Source organism: Lissotriton vulgaris, chromosome 1_1, assembly GCF_964263255.1.
Source record: "Lissotriton vulgaris chromosome 1_1, aLisVul1.2, whole genome shotgun sequence".
NCBI classification, from domain to species: domain Eukaryota; kingdom Metazoa; phylum Chordata; class Amphibia; order Caudata; family Salamandridae; genus Lissotriton; species Lissotriton vulgaris.
This window is the reverse complement of record NC_141685.1, coordinates 1,030,881,144-1,030,901,635: the sequence shown is the minus strand read 5'-3', so window position 1 is coordinate 1,030,901,635 and position 20,492 is coordinate 1,030,881,144. Positions and strand designations below refer to the sequence as shown.

The window sequence follows — 20,492 nt, the reverse complement described above, 5'->3', positions numbered from 1 at the left end:
TTCTTCCCGTGGACACGTACTGCAGAGCGGGTGGACAGTAAAACCTGGAAGGGTCCGGTCCAGCGAGGCTCCTCGTTCTTTGTTCGTCTGAAGTTCCGAACCAGGATCCAGGAGCCAGGTTCGATGGCGTGGCCTGGATCGTCAGACGCCGGTGGAGAGGAGCTGTGGACCTGTTGATGTAAAGCATGCAGTTTAGTTGTCAGTTCGTGCAAATAGTCAAACAGTGCAGGGTACTCTATCTCCCTGAGCCTTCTGGGCCTCGGTACTCCCCATATATTTGCTGGGCGCCCAAACACGATCTCGTGTGGGCTAAGTCCTAATCTGGAATGGACAATCATCCTGGTAGACAGGAGTGCTAAAGGCAGGGCGTCTGGCCACTTGAGACCTGTGCTGGCTTGGATTTTGGCCAGTTTCAATTTTAACGTGCCATTATAGCATTCTACCAATCCTGCCGATTGGGGATGATTTGCAGCATGGAACTTCTGGTGGATGCCTAGACACTCACACACTCTCTTCATCACTCGTCCCACGAATTCACTTCCATTATCACTCCAGACAATTCTAGGCATGCCAAATCTAGGGAGGAATTCCTTGACAAGGGCTTTGGCAGTTGACAATGCAGTGTTGTTCTTAAGGGGGTACGCTTCTACCCACCTGGAGAAGGCGCAAACGACAACAAGGACATATTTCAGGTTATTGCACCTCTCCATGTGAATGAAGTCAAGTTGCAAGACCTCGAACGGATACGTTGGAGGTGCAAAATGACCAGCTGGGGTTGGGGTTCCCCTACCGGGATTGTGCTTCAAACGCACCATACAATTTCTTACCAGATTCTCTGCACATTTTGGGATACCACTATTCTGCCATACTGGGGCCAAAAGCTTACATATTCCTTTCACACTGATGTATGCCATTCCATGGCCCATCGTTACCACTGCGAGCACATAGGCGTTAGGTAACAACCATCGCTGATGTTTTGACAGTTCAACCCAACAACCATTTGCGTCTAATCTACCCTTGTTTTCTCTCCATTCATTCACCTCTTTCTCGGTAGCATCAGCTTGTATAGACTTCACGCTTTCGATGGTGTCCTCACACATACCCACATCAGGTGTCCATCTAGCAGGACCTACAACATACATCCGACTCATTGTGTTCCTTGCAGTCTCTTTCGCGACCTCATCAGCAAATGCATTCCCTCGACCAACATCATCTCAGATCTTTCTATGCGCGCTGCACTTCACGATCGCAACCTGTAGGGGCAAGGTCAGTGACTCGAGAAGGTCGTGTACTAGCTGGCCGTGTTGAATTTTCGCACCATGTGACGTCAGGAACCCACGTTCACGCCACAATCTTCCAAAACTGTGGGCTACGCCAAAGGCGTACTGACTATCAGTGTACACATTCACTCGTTTTCCTTTCGCCAACACACATGCTCTTGTGAGTGCGACTAACTCTGCTGCTTGTGCAGAATTCTGGGGGATGCCAGCTGTCTCTACAATCGTGTGTAATGTCGTCACGGCATATGCTGCAGTCGTATCACCATTCGGCAACTTGAAACATGAACCATCAACCCATAAATTATCATTACATCCAGGGAGGGGAGTGTCCTGCAAGTCTACTCTCCCTTTTGTCTCTTCCTCTGTCCTAAAGCAGCAATCATGTTTGTCGACCTTATCTGTCTCTGCTGGAATGGGTAATAACGTGGCAGGGTTGAGTGTATCACACCTCCTTATGTGAATGTGACTTGCTAACAGGGTCAATTCATAGCTGGATAGTCGAGCACTAGTTAGATGTTGTGTTTTCGTCCTGTTTAGTAGGATATCTACTGCATGTGGGACCATAACGGTCAGAGTATTATTCATGACTAGCCCAGCAGACTGTCGAATACAGACAGCCGCTGCGGCAGTGGCCCTCAAGCAACTTGGTAATGCCTTAGCTACAGGATCTAGAGTCGCGGAGAAATATGCACATGGGCGTTGTCTGTCCCCAAAGTGCTGCATCAAGACTGATAATGCGCAACCTTCCTTCTCATGGACATATAATGTAAACGGCTTGCTGTAGTCGGGGTTGCCCAACACAGGAGCCGAACATAATGCCTCACGCAATTCATGGAAACTCGCCTGACAATCTTCAGACCAAGGCAAAGGATTGGGTGTGTCTTTACGCATTAATGCCAGCAAGGGTTTGGCCAACACTGAGAAGTTCGGTATCCATTGTCTGCAGTACGATGTAATGCCCAAGAAGGCACGCACTTCTCTTTGTGTCCTTGGGACACTCAATTCTGCAATTGCCTGTATTCTTTCTGGGGTCAGTCTCCTTCCCTCCTTCGATAAGATGTGACCTAAGTAGGTTACTTCTTGTCGGCAAAATTGTAATTTGGAAAGCGAGACCTTGTGTTTCATGTCACATAAATGACGCAACAATGACAACGTCGCTCGCTTGCAAATCTCTTCAGTATCTGCAGCGATCAGTAAATCATCTACATACTGAATCAGAGTCGCGCCACCAGTTAGAACAATCGTATCTAGTTGTGTTTTCAGAGCCTGACTGAATATTGATGGACTCTCACAGTAGCCCTGAGGAGCGCATTTAAAGCGGAAGCTTCGTCCTCCTAAATTGAAGCCAAAGATATCTCTGCTCTCCTCGGCAATCGGGAAGCTGAAGAAAGCATTCTTCAGGTCTATCACTGAAAACCAATTGGCTGAGGCTGGAACCATTGTTAATAAGGCAGTAATGTCGGGGACGACTGGAAACTGTGGTACGACGATCTTGTTCACTTCCCTTAGATCGATCACAAATCGGTACACAGGGGGCTGTGAAGGATCGGTACGCTTTAAAATAGGCAAAACAGGACTGTTACAAATGTTGCCTGTAGTCTCTTCGACGACATCTTTCGCAATCAGATCGTAGACGATCACTAACAAAGCCTTTTCACATTCGTTTGAAATTCTATATTGGGGAATACATGGCAACCTAACATTAGCTTTCAATGTTATGACATACGGTGCTATCTCCAAATGACCCACATCATTAGAACCATTCGCCCAAAGTACATCTGGAAGAGACGACAACTCAGTCGGAATTCTTTCCTTTGACAAATACATCGGGGAAATCACTTTCTTACCAAGGGTAAGTTGTACTCCCGAAGGAGAACAGTACAAAGTAGCATATAATCTCTTCAACAAATCCAAACCTAACAAATTTTCGCCACAACCTGTGGTAAGAATGAGGGGTGCTTCTAATTCGCATGGGCCAACAGAAAGGGGCATGGGACTGGAGATCGGGTTTCTAACAGGGGCACCAGAAAAACCTACTGAAACATTCATTTCGCCGGACAAAGGTGCGCCAGGAAGTTTTGAGTGCATAATAGAACTTTTTGTAGCACCAGTATCCAGCAGAAATGGCTCCGACACTCCGGATGTAATCACCTCGATATAAGGTCCATTCTGATCTACTGGAACTGAAACAACTCCCTCTCTTTTTCCATGGCTGTCCTAGCAATTATTACCCTCATTCTCGTTTTCTGCGTAATAGTCATCTGTATAGTACTGAGCTGACCTAGAAGATGCATTATTCTGTTGGTCAAAGCTATTCATAGAATTCTGAGGCGGAAAAGAAATGGTATTCTGGGAGAAATTTCCACGGCCCCTACCTCTAGGAGCCTGTTGAACACCTCTACCTCTTGTACCGGGAACACCGTTTAAACGTCGTGCAAGAGCTTGACAATTACTTTTGAAATGACCCTCTTCTTTGTAATATGCACATTGATTCGGGCCATACGGAGAACGCTGGTGGGAAACCTCGTTTCCTTGCGCGTTTCTCGAATACTGCTGTGGTTGTTGATAATTGGGCTGACTAGGAATGCGAGGCGGATACGCTTGCTGGAGAAGAACTTTAGTTTTTAGTTCTCTAGTCTTCTTGTCTGTCTTATCTAGCTCGTCTTTGCGTCTATTTTCATAGTACTGGGCTGTGGCTAAAATCTGCGCTGACGTGGAAACAGCCCAAGCACTCTCTGAATCTTTCCATTTATTGCACAGTTCAGGAAGCAGATTATGTACAAATTTGTCTACAAACAATCTTTGGCCACCCTCGGTAGCCATGTCCTGACCACTATGATCAGTGAAAGTCTCCTCAAATCTCGTGAAAAAGTCAGACACATTCTCATCTTTCTTCTGCTTGCACGCAGATAGCTTGTCCCAATTTACACGTAATTCAGGCATTAACGTTTTCATGTACGCAATAATCCTACCGGGAAGTTCCGCTATTAAAGGCTCGGGTTTAGAACCACCAACTTGTCTAGCATCAGTAGCAGTAATATTAGCCCATGAGTCACCTAGTTCTTGATCATGATCTGCATGACGAATTTTACTCCATAAAGGATGCGGAACAACATTCCCAAACAACATGTCTATATCTGCTAAATTCATTATACATGAGCTGGCAGTCTGTGATAATTCCTTGTAATATCCTGCTGGGTTTTTACGTGGATCGGGTAGTGTCTGTTTGAGTGCTAAAACTTCGGATCTTTTCCAAGGGACATGTACCCATACACGCTGGAAATGCGGTGGAACAGGTGGTTGTGCATTCGCATCACCTTCCCTCCATACTGGAGGAACCTCTCTCATGGGGTACTGTCGCGCCTTTTTCCTACCAGACATATCATCCTCATTAAACGATCTAGAGCTGTTTCCCTTACTCCTATAAGATAACAACAGATCCATTGCTCGTTCAACATCTGCACCTATAATCATGCGTTCGTAAAATTTGAATCGCATGCGGGCTAGTTCCTGCATTCTGCGTTTTGGATCATTGTCTTGTAAATCTTCCCAGAGGTACACACACATCTCTTCAAATACATATCTTTGAGTGAATGAATCCCACTGACGGGAGACTTCCATAACAGACTGAACATCATATCTTACAGTATCAGTAACCCATTTGCGCGCTAACTCATTCAGCACTTCTCTTTCCTCGTAGTCGGGTAGTTGACTACGCAACTGTCTACGTTCTGTTTTAGGGGTCGTTTTAGGCGACCCAAAGAAGGGCGAGAATAGACCAGTGACAGTACTTGCCACTCTCTGTCTGACAGAAGGTGAAGCTTGCGGTGAGGCAGATGCGCCGGAAAAGACAGGCTGATGTAAAGAGGAAGTCGAAGCAACAGCAGAGGAAGTCGAGGCAGCAGCAGATGTAGTATCATAGTGAATAGTTGGAGCAGTAGGCAAAGTTGTAGAAGTAGATGGAGTATGTAGCAAAGGCGGCGGCCCTTGAGAAGGCTGCGCCGGAGAAGTAGGAACCAGCTGAAGAGGAGCTGGTGCTTGTGCAAGGGCTGCTTTTCGTGCGCCAGGACGTGGTATAACAATACGCCTCGGGGTCCAACAATACTCGATGTATATGGGGGTGGTGAGTTCAACAAATGGGACATTAATGGATCTTTCTCGGATGTTCCCTTTGAGTCTTGTCCCTCATGTGGTAACATCGGGTAGCATTTATCTACTGCTAGTTTCTTGCTTCTGAGCATTTGTTCACTTTCCTGCTCTTCCTCATTATCCCTGTATGCGATGGCAGCTTGTACCATTGACATGCCTCTTTTATTTTTCTTTGCTAATTTTATTTCTTTCTGTTTGGCTTCTTTGCGCCATAAGCGAAAAGAGTCAAACATCGCCGGCCGGGCTTTCTTCTTGAACAATTTGACCTCGAGGTTGTCTAATATTTCTGAGTCAAAACTACCATATTGGGGCCATTTTAAAACACCATCCTTGCGGGTGTATTTTATCCATACCTCATTATACGTGATAGGACCTACTCCGTGCTTTATATATAACTCATATGTTGGAGTTCCAATCGGAGGAACCGGACACGAATCCTCTAATCGGGAGTCCTTACTACAACCAAGACAAAACAAGTTTCCAAGTCTGCTGAGACCAGGCATCTTCGCTCACTAGTCTAGCTTCAAACTTCAAGGGATTATCTAATTATGATATTGTCCTGAATACACGAATCCCTCGGTTTTGGTGCTTGCAAGAACCAATACAAACAAACCGTATCTCTGGGATACCAAAACTAAGAACCAAACTAAGGACTGGGAGACGCTCCACTTATACTTAACTGAATATTGAAGATCGGTGACGTCACCAGAAGACTCGTCTATCGTTTCGCTCTACCAAGGATCACTGGGTCCAAAACAGGGCGATAGTCAGGGCAGCAGTCCTTCGTAGCCGTCGGGACGCGGGGAACCTCGCAGCAAAGACCTTTGGAACCACGTCGACATGCAGGGGTCGCTGAAGTGGCTGACCGTCCTCCGGAATTTTCACACGAAGCTCCTCACGAACATCTGGCTTGGACCGTCACCGCTTGATATCGCCCCACGTGGGCGCCAACTGAGGTGCCGGGTTTTTAGGGACCCGGTGGTGCCAGGGGACCACACCCGAAGACCTCTGAGATTATCCGAAAGTTTTCGCAGATAACTTGGGGTGTCTAAAAGGTTTTGAACACAGAATCATCCTCAAAAAATCTGCCAAACCATGTGTGCACAAGGTGAGAAAGGTACCTAACATGATGCTTGAGCCACTTAAGTATGATATTGAGAGATTGTTGAATTTAGGGTTGATCGAAGAGATCGAATCATCTGAATGGTTGAGTCCAGTGGTTCTAGCACCCAAAGATGGTGGAAAGTCAATTAGGATGTGTGTGGACTTGCGCGGATTGAATGAATGGATCTGGGTAGATCGACAGTCATTGCCCAACATAGCTGAGAGCATTAGTACCTTGAAAGGTGCGAAGGTGTTTAGTGTACTCGATCTCTCTTCAGCTTGCCAACCAATTGTATTACATAAAGATTGCAGGCATTTACCATCTTTTGTCACGCCATTGGGTGCTTATCAGTTTTTACGAATGCCATTTGGCTTAGCTTCGGCTGCTGCGTGTTTTCAAAGAGTAATGAAGATGGTCTTAGGTTGTCTTTCAAATGTCATGTTCTTTCAAGACGATATTTTAATATATGGAGTGGATGAGGGTGAACATGACAAGGTATTAAGATCTGTTTTGAGCAAGTTAGATGAGAGTGGACTTACTGTAAAGAAGGAAAAGTGTTGCATTGGTTTAAAATCTGTTACATATTTGGGACATGTTATTTCTGGGAATGGAATCCAGCCCAAATTGGAGTTAGCTGAGAGCATTGTAGGAGCACCGACTCCTGTGGATAAAGATCAGGTCAAGTCATTTTTAGGCATGGCGGAATTTTATTCCAAGTTTATCAAAGGTTTTGCCAGTCTTGTCGAACCCATTAGGTCGCTCTTAAAGAAGGGTGTACATTTTTCTTGGTCTGCTGATTGTGAAAGGGCTTTTGAGTTGGTAAAAAAGGAGATTGGTAAAATGCCAACTCTGGGTCATTTTGACTCGAAACTCAAAACCATTCTCACAACTGATGCCAGCCTTAAAGGTTTAGGTGCTGTACTTTCACAAGTTGTGAATGGTGAAGAGGTTGTTGTTGCTTTCGCTTCAAGGGCCTTAAGAGAAGCTGAAATTAATTATTCTTGTATTGAGAGAGAAGCGCGAGGGAAATGTTGACAAACTATCAGCAGAAATATAAACAACGTTATGATGCTAAGATGGTTGTCAAACTTAGGAAATGGAATGTTGGTGACTGTGTTATGGTGAAAAAACCCAAGTGTGGTCATAAAGGTGTTTCAAATTTCACCAGTCCTTTCCCCATTGTTTCCATCAGGAAACATGTTGTCACATTGGACAATGGTTGCACTTGGAATATGTCAAAATTAGCCAGGTGCGATGGTGTTAGGAATTATTCCAATAGCACTTCCAGTCCCTCCTGTAATCCTCGTGTTGCTCCTTCTTTTTGTCATCAGAGAATTGTTCCTAGGAGGTCTATTCACCTTCCTCGGAAGTTCAATGATTATGTAATGTCTTAAGCTTTAACTTATTCCTTGTCCTTGATTTTATGGAGTGTCCTTGATTTTACGAAGTGTTTTTCATTTACTTTTTTGTTCTTTCTTTTATATTGATAAGGGGATGTGTTGTGGTTACTATCCCTTTAATAGAACTTCACCAACTCTACCTTCCTTACATCATTATCAGAATGTTATTTTTTCTCCTGTAGAGCAGTTGCTGTGATCTCCTGTTGATGGTTGTACCAATAAAGCTCCTTCTACAACTTAACCTGTTTCAGAGCTTTTATCAGTCACCCTTCCGCTTGCTTCATTCATAGGCAGGTGGAGACCATTGGCAAAGGCAAGAACTGCTCACTGCCCATTTTACGTGTCATGTACTGAACTGATCAAACATGTTTTGTTTGCTTGCCCATTTATTGAGGCATAAGAAATAAGTGGATTGCGGCCCTCTGCCGAAACCTTGGTGTTAAAGACTTCAGAGAAGCCCTTACAATCATCAAATCTGGTCACAGGCAAATTGTGATTTTGGCAGTGTCGCAGTTTTCAATGACCATGTGGAGGAATACACAATGAGCATTTTAACATTACCCTATGTGTATATTAATAAAACAGGTAATGGTGCCACCAAGGGATATTGTTATTAAATACTCTGTTTACGATTTTCCCACATTCACTCACGCCTGTTCATTGCATTTGAATCTAATTCAATTGTTAATGCAATGAACATAACATATTCAAAATCAAATAGACAAATTATTAACACAGGTGTATCCAGGGAAATGATTGTATTTAACATAGAATATCAAATTAACATTTGATTCAACATACATAAAGATTTTACCCAGGATTATCTATCAAACAAAATTCAAATACATTGATGCAGTAAAGTCCATTACACAAGTTAGGTTGATGTTTTTGAACAGACCTCAATGTACTGGATACCCACTTTCTCTATATCTCCCGGAAGACAGACCTCCCAATTGTATAGACCGAGGTTTTGACCATGTAGAGGCAGGGACAAAGCAGGATCATTTTCACTAGGGCTACTCTACCCATTACAGAGAGTGGCAGCATTCCCCTGAATCGTACCAAGGCTTTCAGACCATGCAAGGTTCGCCCAGATTACATGCATAGCAGGTTGCTTCAGAGTGTGTAGTACATGTCCTCAGGTATCTGAACTTTGATCATTACCACTGGAGACCAAGGTCAGAGAGTACCATGCCGCCCTTGTCACTAGTCGTGCCACTGGGAATCTGTCATTTTTTGCTTGGTGATATGCAGCCCAACATCTCTGCAAATACAGCGAGTCCCATCAGAAGCTTTGGGACCTTTTCTCAAGGGTGCGTTACTTAAACCTGTGCATCATCTGCATACATGGATACCACGTGTACTCCGTTGCAGACTCGCACACCACAGGGTTGAATATCTCATCTCAGCCAGATCACCAGAGGCTCCATTTCTGCAGTGAACAGGAATGATGATAGCGAGTATCCCTGTCTCATTGCTCTCTCAACTAGCAGCATGCAAGTCAATAGTCACCCAGAGTGGACCCTAGCAAACTGGTCTCTTTACAATAGTCCCACCCATTAAAGGTAGGTCCCCCTGAATCCTATTTTCTTGAGGACTACAAACATGTATTCCCAGCTAAGTAAATCTGTTGCTTGCATTTGAAACCCCTTAAAAAAACAGAAGACAAAAGGCATTTGGAAAAACAGAAACAACTTGTTTAATTAAACAATATGGCCGGGAGAACTGTTACAGGCACTGGGTCCGACGACGGTCTCAGTTTACAGTTTGTAGATATCCTTCTTATATACAAAATGTAATAGGTTTTAAGAGTTTCCAGCGTACCATATATGGTGAGGAATGTTGGTTTCTCCCTTTGCAGTTATCAATTAATTGTCTAAAGGTCACAACAGGTGGACTCGACCACGTGTGGACACAATGTGGCCAGTAGATACATGTCCAAAGGTCCAGCATGGGGAGCGTGTGATCACTATGTGGGCTAGGTCCTGATCGGCTATGTGTTCCTAACTCATGTGGAATTTGATTTTCGTTGTGTTTTAACCCCTTAAGTGCTGCCTCGGTGCATTGGCCGACGGCAGCACTACCTCCCCAGTGCTGCGCACGACCATTGGACGTCCGTTCAGCACTAGTTCCAATGGACAGCGCAGCACTGGGGAGAGATGTTTAATAGCATCTATGAGGTTAAGGAACATGCGTAGTCCCTCCAGCCAAGTATGCCTTACTTGGGCATTCTCCCTTGACCCTTTGCAATGTCACTGCGCCTCTCTGTGGGATTGATCAAGGGTTTCCTGCCATAGGATAAGCTTGCCAGCTACATACCCTCCCACCTGTGACCTATCAATCAGCAATCCCAAGCCTTGGTCTGTGGGCCTGTTTGACTACATTTTTCTGAGTCAAGGTTGATGTATAGTTCACAACGGGAATATCTGCTAATAAGGATATTTCATTTTCATTGATAAATGCATCCATTTCCATATTAACAAAGCAAATGCCTTTTCAATGTTGAGTGCCACTAAGGCACTCTCCTCGTCTGAGTCATCCACAACTGCCATCACATTGTACATTCACCATATGTTCATATGTGTGTTCCGGCCCAGGATGAACCCACATTGGTCCTCATGCACGAATCCTCCTTCACTGTGAAGGAGGCAGTTAGCCAGAATTTTGGAAAGGAATTTCCTATCCATATTTAACATGGATAGTGGCGTGTGTCTGCAAGGTCTGTGGGATCTGTGTCAGGTTTAGGGACCAGGACTGTAGTAGTCTCTCTCATGGAGTTAGGCAGGTTGTTATTCCCTTTGGCCTCTTGGTACATAACCAGCATTTTTCCTGCCAGTGTGTCTATAAACGCCGGATAAAATTCTGCAGAAAATTAATCACCTCCCAGATCCTTGCCCGAGGCAGAGTTTGAATCGGGGCCAGTATCTCATCTTTAGTGATTTCTCAGTCTATGAGCAAGTCACAGGAGTTCATAAGGATCCAGGAATGCCCAGATCTGGTTAATGTTGCCGGTTTTGGATGTTTATGGAGGCTGGCCAAGTAGGCCACCAGGGTATCACTTATGCTCGCCTCTGTGACAGCTGTAGTTCTGTATGGTCTGTTTTGTGACAGCATTTATGGTATGGGAGGTTTCTCATTTGAAAAGCATGCAAGGAGCCTGCCAGGCGCATCTCTCTCCTGGTGCAACATTTGTCTATATTCCCAGGATGTTTGCCTGCTAGGGAATCCCATGTCTCTGCTATCTCCTGCGCGAGATTCATCTCAATGTGGGCAAGGTCACCCTGATCCCTCTTTCTCGCCTCTAAGTGTGCTAATTGTGTTCCCTGTCTTGCTACAGTGTGCTGTACATGTCGTCTGATGCTATAGGTCCTAGACAGGCATACCTCCTTGAGGACCACTTTCAAATTCTCCCATTCTATGGCTCTGGCCTCCGTAGACCCCACTTATCATCAAGGTATCTTTTCAAGCAGTCCTGTATAGTCATTCGTAAGATTGTGTCCACTAAGACCTCTAGCTGTAGCATAAACTCCTGCATTTGCTGGTTGCTACTCTCATAACTTATGACCACAGGGAAGTGGTCTAAAGAAATCTATTAAAGTAGTGGGTATCCTGCATTTGGGGCCAAGTCCTTCAATCACTAGGATGTGGTCTAGCAGGCTACAAGTATTATGTGTAAGTGAGTGACAGAAGTAATGCTTTTCCATAGGGTGGAGAGAACACAACATTTCTATGCAGTTCAGCCTTTCTGTGATAGCTGATAGCTCCATATTCATGGTGGCTTGGTGTGAAGGTCAGGTGGTTGTCAATCGAAAGCACCCTTTAGGATGCAGTTGAAGAAGCCATCCTAAAGTAAGAGCAGATCAATGTAGGGGAGTAGGGCATGGTAGAGCACATCAAAGAAACTCTTGTTGTGGATGTTTAGGGCTCATGTATTCAAAAGGCATACCTCCACTCCATCCCTCCATCCAAATCCTATTAAGTAGCGCCCATGCATATTTGAAGAAGATTGTATTTGTGGTAAGTCAAGTCAAGTCTGTGTTAGTCAGGGGTCACAGTGGCTCCCATCCTCCCATCATCTGACGTTCTGAGAAACTGCTGTGGCAGGAGTTGCTCATCTCTTGTATCATGTGGTCCAGAGGCTACATGTTGTGCATGTGGTGCATACAGAAGAACATATCCACAACTCCCTTCCCTCACCTTGGAGTAAACACCCCATCTCACTCCAAACAGCAGAGTGTGTAGCTCTACCCAAGGTTCAATTTTGTCAACTGGCACAAGATGACCATGGTGTAATGTAGCTTGTTGTGAAATAAATGGGAAGGCAGGGGAGGCCAGGCCTTTAGAAGGTCCTATATTTTCAGTTCTTTGGGGCAAAAAGGGAGATCGAAAAATATTTCTAGTGTTAGCAAGAATTTCCTCAGGACAGAAATTCCACCCATTCTCTCTCAACGGACCCCTTGTTAGGCCTTCATTTCTATTGGCCAATTAATGTCCATGTTAGGATCAATGCAGGGTCAACATGTGATATAGCAATATAATTTTAGGGTATAGTAAATTATCTCTAGAATCAATTATGCAGACATAAAATTGTTCATCATACTATAAGTTGTCACAAGAATCCATTATATATTTGAGAAATGTGCAGAATAAACAATGCTGTGCTCAGTTCAGATGGTGAACAAAAAACGCATCCATGCAAAGGTAAAAGTGTATACACTGTAAATCAATAACGGGGTGGGAGATTTCATAAAGCATGTGAACTGTAGAAGAAACAGTCTCTATCAAGTCGCAACAGAACCTCAATTTTCTGGTCTCCATCATAAGAATAGTCAATGGCATTTTGATCCCTTCCATTTGCTGTAACAACTGTTATTGCCCCCCCCCCTTCACACCTATGAGACGTCCAAGAGAAATAACTCGGAGGAACGATAATTCCGGGAACAGCCCACTTGTAATGATGGCCATATTGGTCAAGGATGGGACCAAGCTCAACAGGAAAGCAAGAAAGCAGATATTTACCAAGATGATATTTATATCTTAAAGATTTTTCCAGCAATTTTTTGCCAGGGTCTCTGCAAACAAAAAATTGCAAGGAAAATGGTTTTATCTCGATAAGCTGAGATGGGAACAAGAAACCCATTTTGGCCCAATGTTCACATTGAAAATTCTCTACAGAGAGTATTTTGCATAGCTCCCTGTACAGCAACATCTATTGCCACTGTGCCATCTGATAGTGAACATAATTGTGTTTTTCCCATAGATGTACCTTTGTAAAATGTGAATTAATTACCAAGATATAAAAAACAAAAGCAGAAGTAAAATCTTACAAATGCCTTCAGATTCAGTAATTAGATTCCCCCGTTGAAAAGTAGAGGTAAAGTAGCCAGCATTGCTATAAATGGAAATATTGAAGGGCTGGTACTCAATATCCACAGTACAAGTTGCTCCTGAGAAGTGTCGGTATTCTCCCATTAAATGCATTGCAGCAGTGCTGAGAAGTACAGGTACTCTTCCTTTTTGCTCAAAGGAGTGCAGGTACTCAGTACTGGACAATACTTGCCCATTTAAAGCACTGTAAGAACTGCTGTCTATCTACCCCTCATTTTAATAATGCGTATGAGACTGAGCGGGTCAGCAGGGCACACTTTGGAAGTCAAGAAATATCTAAAGTTCTTACTGGGTACTAAGCTTCCCTAAGCCCGTTCATAAATTTACTGAAATGGCCTTCCTGCTTGCCAAGCGGAAGATTGCCCGTAAATGAGGCTGCACGGCCCCTCCCACGACAAAGGCCTGGCTCCAGAGTTTAGCCTACTGTAACACGAATAGCAATCTGTACGCGGACACCATACCTGCAGCGTCATGTTCAAAGGATATTTGGGGCCCTTCAAAGCCTATTTAATGGACATTAACACCACCCCCACTTCACAAACTACGGATGGGCTGGTCCCCACAGGAGTGGGGCGGCACACTACAGGGTGGGCGTACGCCTCTCAGAGGCACCCATTGTTATGTATATTTCATTTTAGGGGGGGAAACACGACCTTTGCAGATTACAGATGATTATTGTGGGGTTGGAAAGCATTGCCTGGGTGTTCTGGTTACATAGATAGGCAGTTACCGATGCAAAGCCGTTTGGAGGGTGGGGGAGACAATCTCGGCAAATGTATTCAATGTTCATTGTATGAGTCAACGTGGAGTTACTTACTGCGGTGTGGCAGTGCACTACATATAAGAATGCTGTGACTTTTTCTATTATGGAAATAGAAAATAGAGTTTTAAAATATCCAAAAGTTCTTACTGGACGTCCCATGATGGGTAATCAAATCCTTTTTAGTTCTCTGTATTCTACGCCATAAAAGATGGTGGTGAAGCTTTACGCACAGTGATGTCAGCACGCACAGTCACTCGGGTTCCGTAAACTTCTTTTATTTCTTGTTGCAAGGGTAACCATTTTGAATGGCTCAAACTGCACTCTTCTTAGTGTCTAAGTGACTCTCTTTCTATTGACAGGTATCGGTGATGCATCCTGACGGGTCCCCGGCTGCAACTGTCCAGCTGAAGACAGCTACTCCACCAGGGTACTCTTTCATAACACAAGAAGATGGGACCGCAGCAGTAAATCTCAACACAATGCCAGATTCCTCTGAGCTACCAATCACAGTAGGTGCCCCAGGGAACTGATGCAGCAAATAATGTATCCCTGACCATAACCTCCAGCAGAGGCAGCTAAACAGGTTCATGTGCTGGGGTGAGTTATAACACAGAGTTGTTGATGCTAGGGAATAGTGTGACTCTACACATGTGAATCTACGGAAGATGCCTTGCAGAGGAAGCACAAGTCTAGTGTTATATTTCAGCCACAAGATTCGTTTTTTGGCGTTGTTTGTAAAGCAGTGCACAACTCATAGATTCTCTACAGCTGTTTCAAGGCACGGTAAGGCTCCAATTAGAAGTGAATTAGATTTAGATGTGGGACTTCAGCCTGGCTGTTATTCCTGCGCCTAAATCTGGCTATTCTGAGTTGTTAACAGAGGGACACTAAATTGAGAGTCCAACCATGGAGTCCCAATTGAGAGGGCAAAACGACTCCCATTTACATCCTTCATTGAACAGGTAAAAAATGGGACTAGGAGAGGGTCTTCTTAGGATGGGGAGGGTGTCAGGCAGCAGAAGAAGCTAATGCCAGGCAGCGGAAGCATCCCATATTTCCCCTAATGCGCTAAGAGAGGTGTGGGCAGAGGTTTGAAGTCAACGCTGGGCTGCACATGCAGTCCAATCCTAATGATTTTACTGGCTGGAAATTTGGGTCTAGGATTTCTCACTGACAGATACCCCTTAACCTGAGTGGTAAACAGATTTCTAGAGTAAAGATCGGGGTTACAAGAGCATCTAAAGATGGAGCAAACAGATCTAATGCACCATATACCATTCTGGTGTTTCTTGATATTAGGATGTTGTCTTTATGCATCAGATCAGGAAACTTCCCAGTGTAAGAGTTGGACAGATGATCTGATTAATTCAGGTAGAGTCGTATAGTTCTAGATCTTCTGAGAAACAGTTTGGGTGATACCACTGTAGCGATAAAGACCTGAAGTTGTGCAGTGATAGTTTTTGCTGCTAACACTGTGCTCATGCAATTTTCCTACAGACCCATATATTGGTACAGTGAGCACCAAACTCCAGTAGTGAGTACAGAATATATGATAATTATCATAGCTGTTAAATTACAGTTCCCTGGCCAGGACAGTCTTAATAGGGCCTTTGAAGGAACAAGCTCCTTTGGTCTCACTGTTGACTCAAAATTTACAATTACTATTCCACTGCTGTCACTCATTGGGAAAAAAATGTAAACAAATCTATGTAGATATGGAGAATTTCCCATGACAACATTTCAATAGAGTCAATTGTAATTACAAATGTATCTTCTATGCTGCAATAATGAAAATTGAAATAACATAAGGAAGACCATGGCGTTCTTTTAAAATTTGGTGGACTGACCACCATATAATTGGTGTAATGAATACAGCATTTCTGTAACCTCAGTATCAGCCGGCCCACCACTTTAAAAATAATCTAGTTGTCGGGATGTTTGGGAGACATATTTCCTTCATTCGTGTCAGGAGATGCTTCAAGGGAAAACATGATGACAAACAAACGTCAAGTTATTTACTAAGGCAGACGCCCAAAAGGGGGGGGTCTATCATGTGAATAACTGATGTTCCCCATACTTTATGAGCTTTTGCCAATGATACAGGGGACATGTCTTTTTGGTCTGGGACTGCCATGGTTGAGATTGTTGGCCAAGCAACAATGCCATTGAACTGGTCTTGCTTAATAGAGATGCACCTTGGAAGTTGCTGTTCGGTCCAATAATTTAGTTTTCCTGATGATGGATCATTACCCCGCACTCTAAATGAGGTTGGGCAATAGAAAGGATGGCAGATGGGACACTTAACAATTTTTGGACGATGCCTTGTTCAATCTCTTCTCTAAATGACACTCTTAGCATGATTTTCAAATAAAGTCAGAAATGCCCTAAAATCCAAAATCAGACCCTTCAATTACATATATTCACAGAAGATAGAGATCTCTGTGTTCTTTATTTCAGGTAAACACTGCAGACATAAACCTCCCAGAAGACCGTCAAGCATCTGTGTCCATGGTGGCCAAAGCATACAAAGGGCACGGAATCTTTAAGAACTATCTGCACATCAGTATCCCGCAAACAGAGGTCATACCTGGGAGAAACCTGCAGGTGACTTTCTACATACGCAATGAGAACATGGATATGCAGAACCAGATTCAGCATTTCACCTACCTGGTAAGAAGTTCTTCATTTAGAGAACAGATCTCAGCAGATTAAGAAAGAGAGAAGAGAGTTAACTGGAGAAACTATAACTTGTGCCTTAAGGTAACTATTAATCATGGTCTTGCTATGCATTCCTAATTACACCACATATTACTTCACTCATGACATCTTCTGTGACATAATTCATACTATCACTACAACATTTGTAATAAAATTATTGGTGAAAAAACTGTTCATAACGGGGGCACGAGTTATAGTTAACTTAGGGCATGAGTTATAGTTTCTTCTGATAACTGAAACTATACCTGCTGAATTTCTATGGTTTTGTGTGTATACATTGTGAGCCTAATTATAACATTACTATAACCTTTGTTTACATCTGTGAATTTCTATGTATTTCCTAACTATAACGTCCCTATAACCATTGGTTTTGTCAATGAATATATATTTACAAAGGTGTGAAGCCGAAATGCGCCTGTTGGTGAATCTGTAAATAAAGTGCCAAGTAAGTATGACCATTTCATAAATGATGTAATGTGTGACGTCATCAGCAGTGCATTGTGGGGGCGCGATTTATAGTTAGCTGAACTAACTATAACGGCCAAATTTCTCTGGTTTTGTACGAGTGAAATGTCCAACTAACTGTAACGTCCCTAAAACCTGTGGTTTTTTCAGTGAATTTCAGAGGTTTTTTAAATGCTAATTGCCTACAAAGGTAGGACGTGTGAAAAAAGAGGAAGGAAAGCGCAGAAAGAAGCAAGACAAATGCAGAAAGAAGCAACAGAAGTCCAGAATGATGATGAAAAGTGCAGGAAGAAGCAAGAGATGTTCAGGAAGAACCAACAGAGGAGCAGAAAGTCCTCCTGGGCCCCCAACTTTTGCTGACGGGTACTGGTGCTAACTGACTCTGACTAACCAGGCCTAGAGCCAGTACTATGCTAAAATACACTTAGAATACAGTGAAAACACCTACATACACTAGGGAACACTATGCGTTGGGGTACCCCTGTGATTAGCATGACCTCCTCTGTATTTGCCATGAGGTAGGGCCTGGGTTATTGCATGAAAATATGGGAACTGGCTGGATGATTAGAGTACTGCAAGGAGAGTGCATCGTGAATTTATAAGTGCTTGGGTTTTGGCAGAGTGATTGGATAAGTACATCGTGCTGTCTGGGTGATTAGAGTAGTGCATGTGTAGTGACAAGGAGATGGCTGGACTGTCAGTAGTGCTCACGGGATTGTAGCAGTGCATGTGTTAATGCCTGAGTCATTGAATAAGGACATGGGTTCTGACTGGATGATTAGAGTACTGCTAGGAGAGTGCATGGGGAATTTATAAGTGGTTGGGTTTTGGCGGAGTGATTGGATAAGTACATGGTGCTGGCTGGGTGATTGGAGGAGTGCGTGGGCAGTGGCAAGGAGATGGCTAGACTTCATCATTAGTGCTCACGGGAATGTAGCAGTGCATTTGTTGGTGCCTGGGCCTTTAAATAAGTACATGGTTACTGACTGGATGATTAGAGCATTGCAAGGAGAGTGCATGGTGAATTTATAAGTGCTTGGGGTTTGGCAGAGTGATTGGATAAGTACATGGAACGGGCTGGGGGATTGGAGGAGTGCATTGGCAGTGACAAGGATATGGCTGGACTGCATCAGTAGTGCTCAGGGGATTGTAGCAGTGCATGTGTAAGTGCCTGGGCCATTACATAAGTACATGGGTACTGACTGGATGATTACAGTACTGCAAAAGGGGGGTGCATGGTGAATTTATAAGTGCTTGGGTTTTGGCAGAGTGATTGGATATATACATGGTGCTGGCTGGGTGAATGGAGGAGTGCATGGGTACTGACAAGGAGATGGCTGGATTGCAACAGTAGTGCTCAGGGGTTTGTAGCAGTGCATGTGTTAGTGCCTGAGACATTGCATGAGTATATGAGTAGTGACTGGATGATTAAAGTACTGCAAGGAGATTGCATGGTGAATTTATAAGTGCTTGTGTTTTGGGGCTGTGATTAGATAAGGACATGGAACTGGGTGAGTAATTGGAGGAGTGCATGGGAAGTGACAAGGAGATGGCTGGATTGCATCAGTAGTGCTCAAGGGATTGTAGCAGTACATGTGTTGGTGCCTGGGTCATTGCATAAGTACATGGTTACTGACTGGATGATTAGAGCACTGCAAGGAGAGTGCATGGTGAATTTATAAGTGCTTGGGTTTGGCAGAGTGGTTGGATAAGTACATGGAATTGGCTGGGTAATTGGAGGAGTGCATGGGTAGTGAAAAGGAGATAGATGGACTGCATCAGTAGTGCTCAGGGGATTGTAGCAGTGCATGTGTTAGTGCCTGTGACATTACATAAGTACATGGGTATTGACTGGATGATTAGAGTACTGCAAGGAGAGTGCATGGGGAATTTATGTGCTTGGGTTTTGGCGGAGTGATTGGATAAGTAAATGGTGCTCACTGGGCGATTGAAGGAGTGCATGAGTTTCTACAGGGTGAAAGCTGGACTGCATGGGTAGTGCTCAGTGTACTGTAGTAGTGCATGAGTTAGTGCATGGGTCATTGCATGACTACATGGATACTGACTGGATGATTTGAGTACTGCAAGGAGAGTGCATGGTGAATTTATAAGTGCTTGGGTTTTGGTGGAGTGAGTGGATAAGTACACACATGTCACATCAGGCCTGCCCCCTCCCTCCATCACTGTGCAAACGCACCCCGTGGCATGTTTTAAGCTGGGGGATTAAGTCCCCTGGAATCCGGAGGGTCCCTGGAGGCCAACTTACTTATCAGGTACCTCCAGGAGGCACCACAGAGTTGTGTTGCAGAGAGGTAGTCCGAGGCCAATCCCCTTTTTACACCTCTCTACAACGCAACTCTTTTGCGTTTCCTGAACGTACCTGGTGGGCTAGTTGGCACCCTGGGTCCCTCAGGATACAAGGTGACTTAATCCCCCAACTTAAAACAGGCCACGGAGCGTGTTTGCACACATGTCACATCAGGCCCTGCCCCCTGCCTTCACCACTGTGCAAACGCAACACATGGCTCATTTTAAGTTGGGGGATTAAGTCCCCTAAAATCCTGAAAGTCCCTGGGGTCCAATTAGCCCACCAGGTACCTCCAGTGAGCGCCACAGAGCTGTGCTGCAGAGAGGTGTAAAAAGGGGCATGGCCTCGGACCACCTCTCGGCAACGCAGCCCTGTGGCGCTTACTGGACGTACCTGGTGGGATAGCCTGTTAAAATGTAGAAAGGGCTTAAAAACTTGCCTGTTTAAGGCACAATTTTCATGCTTAGTCCGTTTTGATCTGTATGTGTTAAGGGCAGTGCCTGGACACCCCATGGTATTTATTGCACTTTATGAATTTCTCATCATCACTCAGACACTCATGCACCCACTCTCGCACCTATTAAGAGGCGTATGTACCCACTTCCAGACCCTCTCAGACACTTATGTACCCACTCTCTCTCAGCCACTCAGAGGTTCATGCACCCACTCACAGACTCACTTAGAGACTCACACACCCACTCACTCACCCACTCAGAGCCTTATGCACCTACTCACACACCCACTCATAGACTCATGCACCCACTCACAGACCCACTGAGACACTCATGCACCCACTTACTCAGTGAGAGGCTCATACAGTCACTCACAAACTGACTCAGATACTCATGCACCCACTCATAGAGCAATTCAGATACTCGTGCATCCCCTCACAGACACACACAGACACTCATGAAGT

At 44.4% G+C, this 20,492-nt stretch overlaps 1 protein-coding gene across 1 annotated transcript in view; it reads left to right on the top strand.

Moving 5' to 3' along the window:
• Positions 1-20,492, top strand: part of LOC147748462 (venom factor-like) — a 273,916-nt gene that overhangs the window by 203,728 nt on the left and 49,696 nt on the right. Inside the window, exons 11-12 of the mRNA XM_086928296.1 lie at positions 14,445-14,594; positions 16,543-16,755. Of these exons, the coding sequence (XP_086784422.1) occupies positions 14,445-14,594; positions 16,543-16,755 (363 nt within the window). The remainder of the gene's footprint in view (positions 1-14,444; positions 14,595-16,542; positions 16,756-20,492) is intronic.